We start from the raw sequence: 13,228 nt of genomic DNA, 5'->3' as shown, positions 1-13,228 counted from the left end.
CCAGTTGCATTACAAGTACACAAAATTTAGCATCTGCAGCTTGGGACTTGATCAGTTTTTCAGACAATGCTCGATGTACAGTTCAACACAGCCTCAGCCTGTGTTTACGGTGTTTCCAGAGGTTGCAAAAAAAGCAGAGGTGATTAAATCTCCCTGCAACTGTATGGAAATGAGAAGCCGCTCCTGCAGGCAACACTTAAATCAACAATACAGTGAAACAGAATTATTTACAGTGCATAGGGTCACCTTAAGCAGATTCTCTTGTGCTTTGTTACAAAAAGTAGACCCAGAATCTGCTGCAGTCAAGGTTCCAGGAGACTAATAGCGAACAATAGATTATCCTTATAAGTATATCAGAGATTTCGGTTCCCATAGAGTGATTAATGAAAGGGAACTGAAAGATGTTAGGTGATTCTTGACAATAATGCGATGCAGAAGCACAGGTAAATAAAATATTAATAATGATACAGCACTGCAGGCCATAATTCATTCAGCCGCTCCCATAGGAAAGCTGAGAACGATGACGACTCCCATAGAGAGCTGATATTTTAGGCAGTAGTGTTCAATCCAAAATAATTTCTTGGATGTATTAGTTTTCATCCCTGGGTTTCTATAGCCAAACCTATTTAACAATCCAAGAACATGAATATTTCAAGTTTTATGCATCACACTACTTTCAACTGTATATTGTGAAAGAAAATGAAAAATATTACTTTGTGTCTTTCCAGTGTCCTTTCTCCTAATGCCAAGGTTTTCAAAGTGCAGCCTTGCAGCCAGTGGTGGCCACTCAGTAATATTTTATGCTGACCCTGAGCCCTGCATTTCAATCCTCCACAAGTCCTGTCATACTAGGACATAGCAATGCAGATACATGGCAACACATTCCTCTTCCTCATTCCCCAAAACAGGACTCAGGAGACGGAACTAAAGCCAAAAATACTCAGCTTTATTTTGGTGGTTCTCTCAGAGAAAACATACAAATTACAAACAGGGCTGGGCAGGAGTCAGGAATATACTAACTAGGAAGAAACTTGGTAACACACAGCAAAAGGGGAACCAAAGATGAGAACATGACAAATAATGGAGAAGGACACAGATAATATATCCACACGAGGTAATCAGGGAGAGCAGAGACAGCAGGGGAGAACAGGTGAACTGAATCAAGCTAACGAGACATGGGGAAGCAAAATTGAACATATTGGCAAAATATAACAGGAAATAACTTGAGGTGGGAACAGGAACGCAGACTTGACAGAACACAGGAAGGAGGCACGCTGAGAAATATTACAAAGAATACATGAATGAAATTAACACATATGATTAGACACACTGAGGAACATCAAGGTGCACAAAACAGGAGACATGACTGAATGGAGAGCCACAAAGACCAGACACGGGGATCAGACTGGGGAAATGGGAAGAGAACACAAAGATAACTAAATATGACATAACCAAGAATCTCCTGCAGAAAACATAATCACAAGAACAGGAAATCATAAGAAAAACTCTTAACTACAGACAAAGAATGAACACAAGTCACTGAGCCCAAGACAAAGGACCATGACGGTGTTCATGGGGCTGTCCTGTAATATAGTCTGTTGTTGTTTTTAATCAGCCACAAAATAAAATTTAAAGTGACTGGACTTCTTTTTGTCTCCAAATTCATTTGATCTGTTTCATTTGTCATATTCAGATCAGCTGTTTTTGGATTATGACTGAAACATAAGCTCAAAATTTTATTCAGTCCAAAAAACTATCAGTGTTTTCATTTGTCAAAAGCACGTCAAACGGCACCCTGCTTCCACTGAGTACACAGTACACAGTCCAGCCAGTGGTTTAACATTAGGAGAGCAGAAACAATGTGGATGTGAAGGTCGAGGGGAAAAACTAGATGAGAGAACGATTCTTAGGATAACAAACCCTTGTCCTCTTATCTTTAGATTTTGTGGCTCATTGTTGAAGACCTTTATGTTATACTCCATATTACGTCAAAAACATCCTCCACTTCTTCTGCTGAACAGTACAATGAGGAAAAGATGACAGACCACAGTCCCCACACAGATTCTTCAGCTGGGCAGAAATTAAAACGTTTGATCTGAACTCTGAAGCTGTTTGTTTGGGCTGGCTAAATGGGGCTATTGTATGCAAATTCTTTGCACAGAAGCATATGACCTCCCCAGTGCAGGGCAGTGGCTAGTGTGAGAGAAGTCATTAGCAATGCAAAGTCATGGTGCTCTGATACTCTTGTTCACAGTCAAAGACTGAAAAAAAAACATCTGATCTGGTGATGCCAATTTAAATGTTTCTGGATGCACTTTATTTAGAACCACAGCTGAGGTAAGTTCATTTTATCCATGACTTTGTTGCTGAGAAGACGGATGGTTTGAATAGTTTGCTTTCAGTGTGTTTGTTTATTCTGTGCTCATGGGTAGACCCTGCTTAGCTGTTATGTCACTTGACACTAGAGAATAAGATGGGATGAAGATTAAAAGAGAATACGAGATATCTTTTTCAAATATGTTCTTTTAGAGAGTTCATCCAAGAACTGAAAATGAAACATTTTTTATTTGCAGTCCTTTTTAGTTATTTTTATCTACGGCTATGCTGCCGATCACAAAATAATGTCCAGCTGCTCAGGCTGCCTGAATAACTGCTAATAAGTCAAGAACCTGACGAGTCCTCCTCTGTCACTCATCAAAATCTTTATGGAGCACAAATTATTTTCCTGCCACTGAGTGGAGACCATTGCAGACTCTGTTAAGCCAGCTACAGATGCTCATTTTGTATGCAACACCATGGCTACTGGTGAAAGCATGTCACATGACACATGGTGCCAGACTTCAGTATTGCACTCTTAAGTGGCCTGCCAGCTGCAGAGGAGGGCAGAGAGGCTTTTTTCTTCTCTGGACTCACATCCATGCCAAACCAGCAGGTCAGCATTGTCCTCTACGCTGCCTCCTATGCCTCTTACACCTCCAGCTGAGCCCGGTAACAACTCTGACATTCACTCTACACTCAAATGGAAACATACAGAGTAATCAGTAATGATCAGCACAAATGGGGATCAAACATGTTTTCTTCTGGACTTAGAGAAGCTGTGATTTACTAATTTAGTTCAATGAAAAACTAGAAAACTGGATGTGTGTTTGCACCAAATGTTCTGATCTCAGTCAGCTGTGCAGACCACTATTGTTTATTGTATCAGTACATCCAGGTACAGTATTGGGATTTATTAAATTATTTAGGTGGTCTGAAATTGTATTTTTAAGTTTGCTTCTGAAAACTGGAACTACAGAGTGTGTCTTTAATACTCAGGACAACCTTTCAATTTTGAGGAACTTACATTTGTAGCATTTTTGCTTTAAAGCATATTTGTGATTATGTGTCACATAAATAAAGTCGCTGCAGTCTCTGCATAGATTATTTTCATGCACTTAATATTTTCCAGTATTGAATATTTCCTGATCATTTTCAAGCAATTGTTTGAACTATTAAGTGTCAGATTAATGGCCATCAGAAACTCCCGATGCCCAAGATGAATTTTTTATAATCCAAGTATATTCAGCAAATCACAGCAAATTCTCAAATTCTGCTTTGAAAAACAGCATAAACAGTATTTCCACCTGAAAATTTTTAACCAAATGATGTGTCAACAACTCATTTCACCTCTGACGCTGCTGTTGCTAAAAGGCCGATAATTTTATACCTGTTATATCACATATTTTTAAGAGGATTTTGGTTTAACACGCAAGAGTCCTACAAGTCCCGAGGTTTCGATCAATCAAAGGAGTTAATCAGATGTAAAGATTTATATGTCAGGATAAGGGAAGGATATGTTGAACAGAAAAACAGGGTGACTGATCCCAGATAAATTTATATTGGAGTAGAACATTACACACAGGATTTACTGTGCATCATTTCTGTTTATTCATTTGTTTTTTTTTAGTGATCTTTTTTGGAAACAAGTGTTCTACAGGCTTTATGTGGAGATTTAATGAGCCTGATTTTTGCTGAATGGTCATAACAAATGAAGGGCTTTGTCTCATTTTAGTGTCTAATTTCAAATACTAATAATTATCCATCCATTCATACTATATTAAGAAACACAATTAATAATAATGATAGTTTTGCAATGAAGCCTTCAGTTGTCTTTTGTGTTTACTGAATCTCTTAATTATGTTAGCTTTCATGTTCACTGAGTGGCATTACATTATTTACAGTTGGATTGTTTTACATAAAAAAAAAAATCATATTACAAAAACTATAATAATATCCAGCACAGAACTCTCCTGGTTTCTGACCCTTTCATATGCCTTTTTTTTTTTTGCTTCAGACGCGGAACCAAAGATGAACTGGGCATCATTTTATGCTGTCATTAGCGGTGTGAACCGACACTCCACAGGCATCGGTCGCATCTGGCTCTCTGTCCTCTTCATTTTCCGCATCCTGGTCCTTGTAGTTGCAGCCGAGAGCGTGTGGGGCGATGAGAAGTCTGGCTTCACCTGCAACACGCAGCAGCCGGGTTGCAACAGCGTCTGCTACGACCAGTTCTTCCCCATCTCCCACATCCGACTCTGGGCACTCCAGCTCATCCTGGTCTCCACTCCTGCCTTGCTGGTAGCCATGCACGTGGCCCACCGGCGTCATGTCGACAAGAGGCTCTACAAACTGTCGGGGCGGTCCAATCCCAAAGACCTGGAGCAGATTAAGACCCAGAAGATGAAAATCACAGGGGCCCTGTGGTGGACGTACATCATCAGCCTTTTGTTCCGTATTATCTTTGAGGTCACTTTTATGTATGTGTTTTATATGATCTACCCTGGTTACAAGATGATCCGGCTGGTGAAGTGTGACTCGTACCCGTGTCCCAACACAGTGGACTGCTTTGTGTCAAGGCCCACAGAGAAGACTGTCTTCACCGTGTTCATGTTGGCTGTGTCAGGGGTTTGTATTCTACTCAACATTGCAGAGGTGGTCTTCTTGGTGGGGAAAGCCTGCAGTAAGCATTTGCACAATGCTGGAGACTCGACTATGGGGGCTTGGATCCAACAGAAGCTTTGCTCATTTTAACAAAATGCACACCAGCACAGAGGGACATATAAGTGACCTTTTGGGTAACAACTACTGATTTAACTCAGGTGGTTTACATCACAGTGATGATTTAGCTCGGTGACGAGACGCATCAGTTTAAATGCAGAAAAAATATATATATTTGCACCAGCAGCTCAGGTTTCAGGAAACATTTCTTCTTACATAATGGATGGCTTAAAAGATTAAAAGATGTTAATTAAATAACATTTATTAAAGCAATATTCCAACTGATCCCATTACAGCCTTCAGCAGTCACGGATCTGCTTTCATCTTAAATCTCGATATTAAACTGTAAAAGTGACTCTTGCCCCAAATCATATTTTATTATTTATGTGACACATAATCACAAAAATCACGGCATGGATTAAATGTAATGTTTGTTGGATTTATTCCTTCTCTTCAGCTCTTACAGATGAGACGTTTTACTAATACATGCATTTAATAAACATGTTAAATGGGACAATTTCTGCTTTATAGAACAGATTATTTACTTTGGTAGTTAAATACTTTCAGATGGAACAAAGCACCTACTCAATAACAGAAAAAAAAAAGACTTCTTCCTGAAGTTTACTTAACATGATATTTAAATGTATTTATTTTGAAGGTGGATGTTTCTATGTTGTCCATACACAACAGAATAAAATCAACCTGAGTTTAACTAATTGTGCCAGTTGCTCCAACACATAACAGACTGAAGTTGTACTCTGACAGGACTTCCAGACTCTGTGGAAATGTGATACAATAAATGACCAACAAGCTGCAGTTAATAAGAGGAACAAGTTAAGCTGCAGCCACAGGGGTGCTACTGTCAGGAACGGGAGTGAGGAAACCAAAATATGTGAATGAAACTTCCTCACACATTTCGTGGCACCATCACCCCAATTATGTGTGAGATCCTCGGAGCCACCTGTGAAGAAGCATCTCAGGCTGATAAGTTGTGAGGGCCAGAGTGCAGTGTTCTTGGTCATTAACAGGCCAGCCATGTATGGGGGTCAGTGCGTGGGTAATAATGGTCGCCCCCACAGACAGCTGAGCCCGCTGTCCCAGAGGAGCGAGGGCACTTCTCTCTTTATGGAAACCGTCAGCACGCACCATCCATGAAGATCTGACTGACGAGAAGCTGGTTGACAGCACTGTTCAGTCCCTGCAGGAATCTGTTACTCAGGACTGTGATGGATAATCTGTGGGGCATTTGAGCCTCAACCAGATATTTTATTAGGAGGAGGTTGATTTTGATGTTTTCTACAGATGATTATCAGCCCCGAAAATCAAAAGCTAAAAGAGCGGTCCCCAAAGAAACAGCATAAATGAGTGGTAGTTGGTGGGATATTTACACAATTTAAAGCAGTAAAATTCATATTACAAGAATGGAAAACAAAGTGTGCGATATTTTCTGCTACTCTTATATTCACCACAGCAGACTGATTTGGCAGGCTTGGGACTGGCACTAGGACTACAATAGCTTGTGGCCTCCTGAGGCTGGGTTTGTGTCTGTAAGGTGAACGTGTTAATTACTGCAGCCTCGATCATACAAGAAAGATAAAAGCATATTAATGTGAAGTAAAATGGCAAAGTAGTGCATTTAAATGTGTGCTGAAATTAGGGAAGCCTTATCAGCAAAATGCCCAAAGTGAAAGAGACTATAATCTATCATCTTTCACAGTTATTCTGTGATACATAATTATACTTGTGTACAGGTGAAAAAACAGGCCTGTCGTTGAATTTACTTTCTGCTACTGTTCTGTTGTCTGTCTTGATGCTATAATAGAGAGATTTTAAGTCTAAATAAGATAATTAGGTTAGAATACATCCCTCTGCGTGTATTCATAAATATTTTCAGCTATTCCACCCAGCAGTATTCCTCTGTGCAGCACAGCGGGATGACTCTGTGGTGTCTGAAGCTCCTCCACACAGTCATGGGTCAGATCACCATAAAAGTGGCTACAAAACCACTCCCTTCACCATGAATTATATTTAGAGCATGCTGGTATGTAGGCTTAACCTGCATCCTCACTGGACTCCTCAGCTGCCACTCAGTTCAACAGAAACACCTCTTGACAAAGAAGATTTGAGACTTTTCTACACACAGGAATGTTTTCATCTGTGCTGAGACAGGACGAGGGGTTTGGCTGTGGTGGCTTGTGGGCATTGATAAGGTCAGAGAAGGAGGGAGGGCACCGGGGCAAAATCAGAGACAACAGCCTGAGAGAAGTTTATCTTGGTGCCTCTGCAGTTTCGTCAGCGGTTCAGGAGAGCATGGCCTCTCTGTGAAGTGAAGAGGTCATGAAGTGACTCTGAAAGAAATGAGCGTTATCAGGTAGGTCTTTCTTACACTTTCTTGGATGATACTATTGCTTCACCAGCAGAATTCTTATTAACAATAACTGAACAGAGTGAAGAACTACACTTTCAACAGTTTCAACTGGGAAAATGTTTCCTTTGATCCTGACTCACAGCATATGGATTTACATTAACGATTTGGGGCTTTTTTTTCCTGATCACTTCAAGTATTTTTTTTTTTAAGTTTCTTTTTTTTCCTCCCTGTTATGTAACAAATATGCCATGAAATCTAAACTAGACACCTAATTCTGGAGTCGGAGAGCTGTGTCACAAGATCTGTGTCAATCCTGAGAGTCTCGGTCAGCCCGCTGCAGGGCTTTCTCTCAAATACTGTCATCTGTGTCCCTGCGCTTCTCATAAGACCGCTCTGACCCAACATTTAGGAATACAAGCAGTGAATTCATGAAGGATCAAAGTTTCTCTGGGAACATTTTCTAATTGATACACTGTACTAAATACATTAACTATATATCTAAACTTTGAAGCAGCCAAACAGCTCAGACTAGGGTTTAATCCCGAGATCCGGGATTCCCGGGAAATGCGATCAGAACCATTTCCCGTTTCCCGGGAAACGTTAGACGGGAAACCGGGAAAAAAGTCGCGCGCGTCGATTTGACTTTCAGAAAGAAAAGAAAGCTTCAGAATGTTAAATTTAAGGAAATGTTGAGAGAAGGGTTCGTTTAATGCGAAAAGCATTACTCTTCATTTCAGGCATGTTCAGCCTCCGTTTAAGGCTTCAGCTTCATCTCAAGCGTTTTAATAGAGGTATTACACAGTTGTGCTTTTTTCCTCTTTAATTTGTTGAAATCGTAGGCAATGTGTTTACCCTAAGGTATTTTGTATTATATAATTTTATATTATTATATATTGTTATATTGCATTATATAGCCTATAAAATATGCCTGCCCTGAACAATAAAGAAATATCTGTTTAACTTCGAGTGTTTCTTTTCCTCGTTTGCAGCCGCTTACTAACAATCATGAATTAGGATACGGGCCTAATGTGTGAAGAAATTATCATGAAATAGATTGCTTTAACATATTTCGCTTTTAAAATGGAGTTGAGTAAAATGTATATTTTTTTAGGCTATAAGGATTGGCCAGTTTTTCAATAGACGATTCACAGCGAACCTACTTTAACCCTCAGACACGGTGTTATAAATTTGCTGTTGCCAGAATGGCAATGACCAAGTCGTAGTGCATTACTCAAGGCCCTGTGTTATGCCATATTATAGTGTAGTACGGTAGTTAACTTTTCAATGACTATTACAGCGTTCCACTGGTGGAGATATAGCCCAACAGATGTCGCCACGACAGCGTGGCTGAGCCTTTATCAATGCTGTGGAGATGAACCGTATTGTTTTGCACCAGCAGTTGTAAAATAGCTTGGTATAATTCCATGTACAATGGAGGAATATTCGAATTATATTTGTTAAGGGAGTGTTGAGGAACGATACAACACCGCATAGCTCGAGCACTCGAATGTCGAGATGTAGGTTTTATTGCGTTAATCAAGCCGACGTTACCCCCTACTGGGCATAACAGGACATAGCTGGAAAGCTACCTCTACAATATCAGAATAGGTTAAGGCCGACACAGGCTACAGAAGGCCTAATTAAAATAAAAAAATAAATAAACTTTTTCCCGGGATTCCCGGGAAATGGCTCTTCATTTCCCGGGATTTGATCCATGTCATTTTCGGGAAAAATATTAAACCCTAGCTCAGACCACATGTGTTCTTTGGGTTAAATGTGTTTAAAATGTAAATGTTCTGAGATGAATCAATTATATTAAAACTGCACTTGGCTCGTTTTATGTCGTGTTCCTACATTTATGTGTGCAACACTCATCTTAATGTCAGTGTTATCAATTAGCTACACAACATGGTATTGAATAGTGCATTTAATCTAATAACAGCCATGACAACGTGGTCTCAAAAGCTGAACTGGATGGAGAATGATTTTATATACAAACTGGGTTAAAAGAGGTTTGTTAACTTAAGATGATGTCACAGTTTTTTTTTTCCAGCCTCTCATTGGTCAAAAGTAAGTTACTGTTACTGTTAAGTTACTGAGGTCTATGTACCCTTAACCCTATGCTCTTATGAGTTGTCATGCTATATATACAGTCATGTGAAAAGGAAAGTTTTGACAGTATACCCTTACTAGTTCCATAGAAAGGTAAGTAGCAGTGCAGGTTAGTGCTGCTAATCAAATGCACCCTCCGCTCTTCCTCCTCTATCCGCCTTACTGTTCCCCCTGCCCGCCTCAGTACTATGGGGAACAGAGCTTTCTCCTGCTCTGCTCCCCAGCTATGGAACTCTCTCCCACCAATATTGACTCTCTTCATATCTTCAAATCACGACTCAAAACCCCTGTTCCAAACTGCATACTTGTTTTAGTTCTTTTGGTCATTTTAGTTTCTTGTTTGTGCTTTTTGTGGTTTGTCTTGTTTTCTCCCCTGTAAAGTGTCCTTGGGTGTCATGAAAGGCACTTATAAATAAAATGTATTATTATTATTATTATTATTATTACTTGACTAACTGATCATCAGCAAATGTGACCACCTCTCTAAAAGCAGGTGGTTTGGCAGTGTTAACACAATGCTACAATCTTCTCAGGATGTCCAAGTGTTAAACATCAAATGTCATGATACTTCAGTTAGAAAAAGACTGAACAAGTAGGGCTTGTTTGGAAGGGTTGCCAGAAGAAAGCTTTCTCTCTCTAAAATGAGCATGGCAGCACAACTTAGCTTTGCAAAGTCCTGTCTGAAGAAATCACGAGACTTCTGGAACAATGTCCTTTAGACAGAGCGGACCAAAGCAGAGATATTTGGCCATAATGCACAGCACCATGTCAGCACAAACCCCTCATTTCAATTCTCAAGCAGGGTAGTGGAGGGATGATGATTTTGGCTTGTTTTGCAGCCACAGCATCTGGGATCCTTGCAGTCACTGAGTCGGACTCGCTACACCAAAGTACTCCAGGGTCAAATGAGAGGACATCTGTCTGACAGCTAAAGCTTGACTGAAACTGGGTCATTTAACAGGATGCTGGCCCTCATTTACTAATGTGCATGGAAACATTCTTACCCTGTGTAAAAAACAAGGGCAAAAACATTTTATTCGTACCATCATGTATATGTTAGTAAATCTGAATCATTCGGAACCAACAGGCTTATGCAGTCTGCATACAACCTGCACACTGCCATGCAGTATTTCCTTATTTACTAACATATACACGGTGGTAAGAACAAAATAGATCAGTGCACATGTGTCATAAATCTGACTGTAATTTTGCATACGCACTCGTTTATTTGAGCGAGGTAAGAACATTTCCACACACATATTAGTAAATGAGGTTCAATGATATTATCAGTTATCACTTCATAAAATCCATCCAAATAATGTTCATACTGTAGCTGCTCTACACAGCATTTAATGACCAGCAAAAATCAATAATCCAATATTCAAACAAGGTATTGGTCATAGATAGCTTATAAATCATTTATTAACTGATTAGTAAACATTATCAGCATTTCATTGTTTGCTACTAGAATAAGTATTTACTGAAGTTTAGCTATCAATTTACCATTTTTTGTCAGTGGTTATTAGTTAAAGATTTTTTATATGACAACAGGTGGTGTATTTTTTTTTTTCATTTTCATTGAGTTAAGTGAGTAGATGTCTGCTGTATTATTTATGTTCTCCAGGTTAAAAATAAAACATTTCCCCTTCTCCTTACAGGCTTCTCTCCAGGTTTTGCCAATAAAGCTGAGGGTATAGTTGTAAAACACAATGGCAGACTGGAACTTGTTAGGGAAGCTGCTGGAAAGTGCTCAAGAGCACTCCACTGTAGTGGGAAAAGTCTGGCTGACAGTGCTGTTCATCTTCCGCATCCTGGTGCTGGGGGCTGCTGCGGAGAAGGTGTGGGGCGACGAGCAGTCCAGCTTCACGTGTGACACCAAGCAGCCTGGTTGTCAGAACGTCTGCTATGACAAGACCTTCCCCATTTCTCACATCCGCTTCTGGGTGATGCAGATCATCTTTGTCTCCATGCCGACTCTCATTTATCTTGGTCACATCCTTCATTTGGTCCGCATGGAGGAGAAGGAGAAGCAGAAACAAAAGGAGCTTGGTATGCAGAGTGAAGACCAGCAGCAGGTGTTCTGCCATAAGGCCAAAAAGCCCCCAGTTAAAGACAAGCAGGGCCATGCGCGATTGCAAGGTGCGCTGCTGCGAACCTATGTCTTCAACATTATTTTTAAGACCCTGTTTGAGGTGGGGTTTATTGTAGCTCAGTATTTTCTCTACGGGTTTGAGCTCAAGGCTATGTACACCTGTGACCGCTGGCCTTGCCCAAACATGGTGAACTGCTACATCTCCCGCCCCACTGAGAAGACAATCTTCATCCTTTTCATGCTGGCTGTGGCCTGCGTCTCACTGCTGCTCAACCTGGTGGAAATGTACCATCTAGGTTTTACAAAGTGCCACCAGGGTCTTCGTTACAGGAGTTCAAAAACTGCACGTGAGGCTTCCAAAGCTCTAAGTGAGCCAGTCATGCCCTTTGTCCCAAGCTACAACTACTTTGAAAGTCATTCTGCTGTGCCCGAACCTTTCCCGACAAAGTACAGCACACCGGAGCCAAACTCTGCTTACAACAGCAAGGTGGCCTACAAACAGAACAGAGATAATATGGCTGTGGAGAAGAAAGGTAAAGCTGAGGAAGATGAAATAAGGGGGAGGAAAATCTCCAGTCCTGTCTTTGAGATGCCCATAGAAAATCACAGCAGAAACAGTCAGTCAAGCAAGCACAGCAACTTCAAGAGCAGGATGGATGACCTGAAGATCTAAGGATATTAACTGCACATGAATCCATGAAGACTCAGGAATAACAGGAGACACCACTATGCATTAACATGAAAAACTATGGAGTGAATACAAAGCAGATATCTGCTTGGAAACTAAGATTTAAGGGCACTCAGGGAGACACTTTGGTGGCAGATTCAGTGCTTTTATTATAATGTGAAAACTAATAACAGTGGGCTTCACTGAATACACTTTGCAACTTCCACTGATAATCTTTCATATTTGTGTTTTTAATGCAGACCAACAAACTCAAAATGTTATGTTTACAGTGGTTTTACTTCAGTGAGTACTGTGAGATGAGAAACGTGCCAACAGAAGATGAAATAAGTGATGCTGGACTAATATGAATGTTTTACAGAAACAGACTTTGTGACTATTTTCTTCCATGTTCATGATTGTTGCTTTTATTGCTCAAATACTGGTAATAAATGTCAGCTTTTTGATGAGAATTTAATACAGAAAAGTACATATAGCTTCTGCTAGGATACAAGCACCCACGCATTGTATTTGTGACTACATGCGTTGATTAAAGTGTTTTGTCAAAATTCCTGTTTCCAAATTTACTCAGGGGTTAAAGTGGGATTTGGCAGGTGGGGCAACCTTAAGATCAGATATAACAGTGCAGAGTAGGGAAAAGAATTACTTAGAAATAAGTCAAATGAGTCTATGAGCTCCAGAAACATTTGGCTTGTGTACAGGCTGTGATCAGGTAGCCTGTGCTGCAACTCCAATATTCACTGCTTTTTGTGAATTTAGCAAGTTGAAAAAGCAGATGTTTTAGGAGCTGTATGACTGATTTCCAACCGCTGGACAAGAGAAAGCTTGTCTATAAAAAACATAGAATTTCCTGAGTGACTCAAATCAGTACCTTAAATATAAAGTGACATCTGCTACCCTTGATGTAACATTGACTATGAACACCACAACCTGC

At 40.2% G+C, this 13,228-nt stretch overlaps 2 protein-coding genes across 3 annotated transcripts; both read left to right on the top strand.

Annotated features, from left to right (window-relative positions):
• Positions 1-2,204: 2,204 nt before the first annotated feature.
• gjb1a (gap junction protein beta 1a) lies at positions 2,205-5,680 on the top strand. Of its 2 annotated transcripts, none has more exons than XM_030746315.1 (2): positions 2,205-2,337; positions 4,334-5,680. In XM_030746315.1, exon 2 carries the CDS (start codon positions 4,348-4,350, stop codon positions 5,068-5,070), a length of 723 nt encoding a protein of 240 aa, XP_030602175.1. In that variant the 5' UTR covers positions 2,205-2,337; positions 4,334-4,347; the 3' UTR covers positions 5,071-5,680. The 2 variants fall into 2 exon arrangements, with proteins under 2 accessions (XP_030602175.1, XP_030602176.1); XM_030746316.1 differs by lacking the exon at positions 2,205-2,337 and adding an exon at positions 2,892-2,988 and having other exon boundaries at positions 4,334-5,679.
• Positions 5,681-7,207: 1,527 nt separating this feature from the next.
• On the top strand, positions 7,208-12,842 carry gja2 (gap junction protein, alpha 2). Its single transcript, XM_030746314.1, has 2 exons — positions 7,208-7,408; positions 11,176-12,842. The coding sequence occupies exon 2, from the start codon at positions 11,227-11,229 to the stop codon at positions 12,280-12,282; it is 1,056 nt and encodes a 351-aa protein (XP_030602174.1). The 5' UTR covers positions 7,208-7,408; positions 11,176-11,226; the 3' UTR covers positions 12,283-12,842.
• Positions 12,843-13,228: the final 386 nt, after the last annotated feature.

Source organism: Archocentrus centrarchus, chromosome 14, assembly GCF_007364275.1.
Source record: "Archocentrus centrarchus isolate MPI-CPG fArcCen1 chromosome 14, fArcCen1, whole genome shotgun sequence".
Classification (NCBI taxonomy): Eukaryota; Metazoa; Chordata; class Actinopteri; order Cichliformes; family Cichlidae; genus Archocentrus; species Archocentrus centrarchus.
Note: the sequence above shows the minus strand (reverse complement) of the source record. Positions and strands in the feature narration are given on the sequence as shown.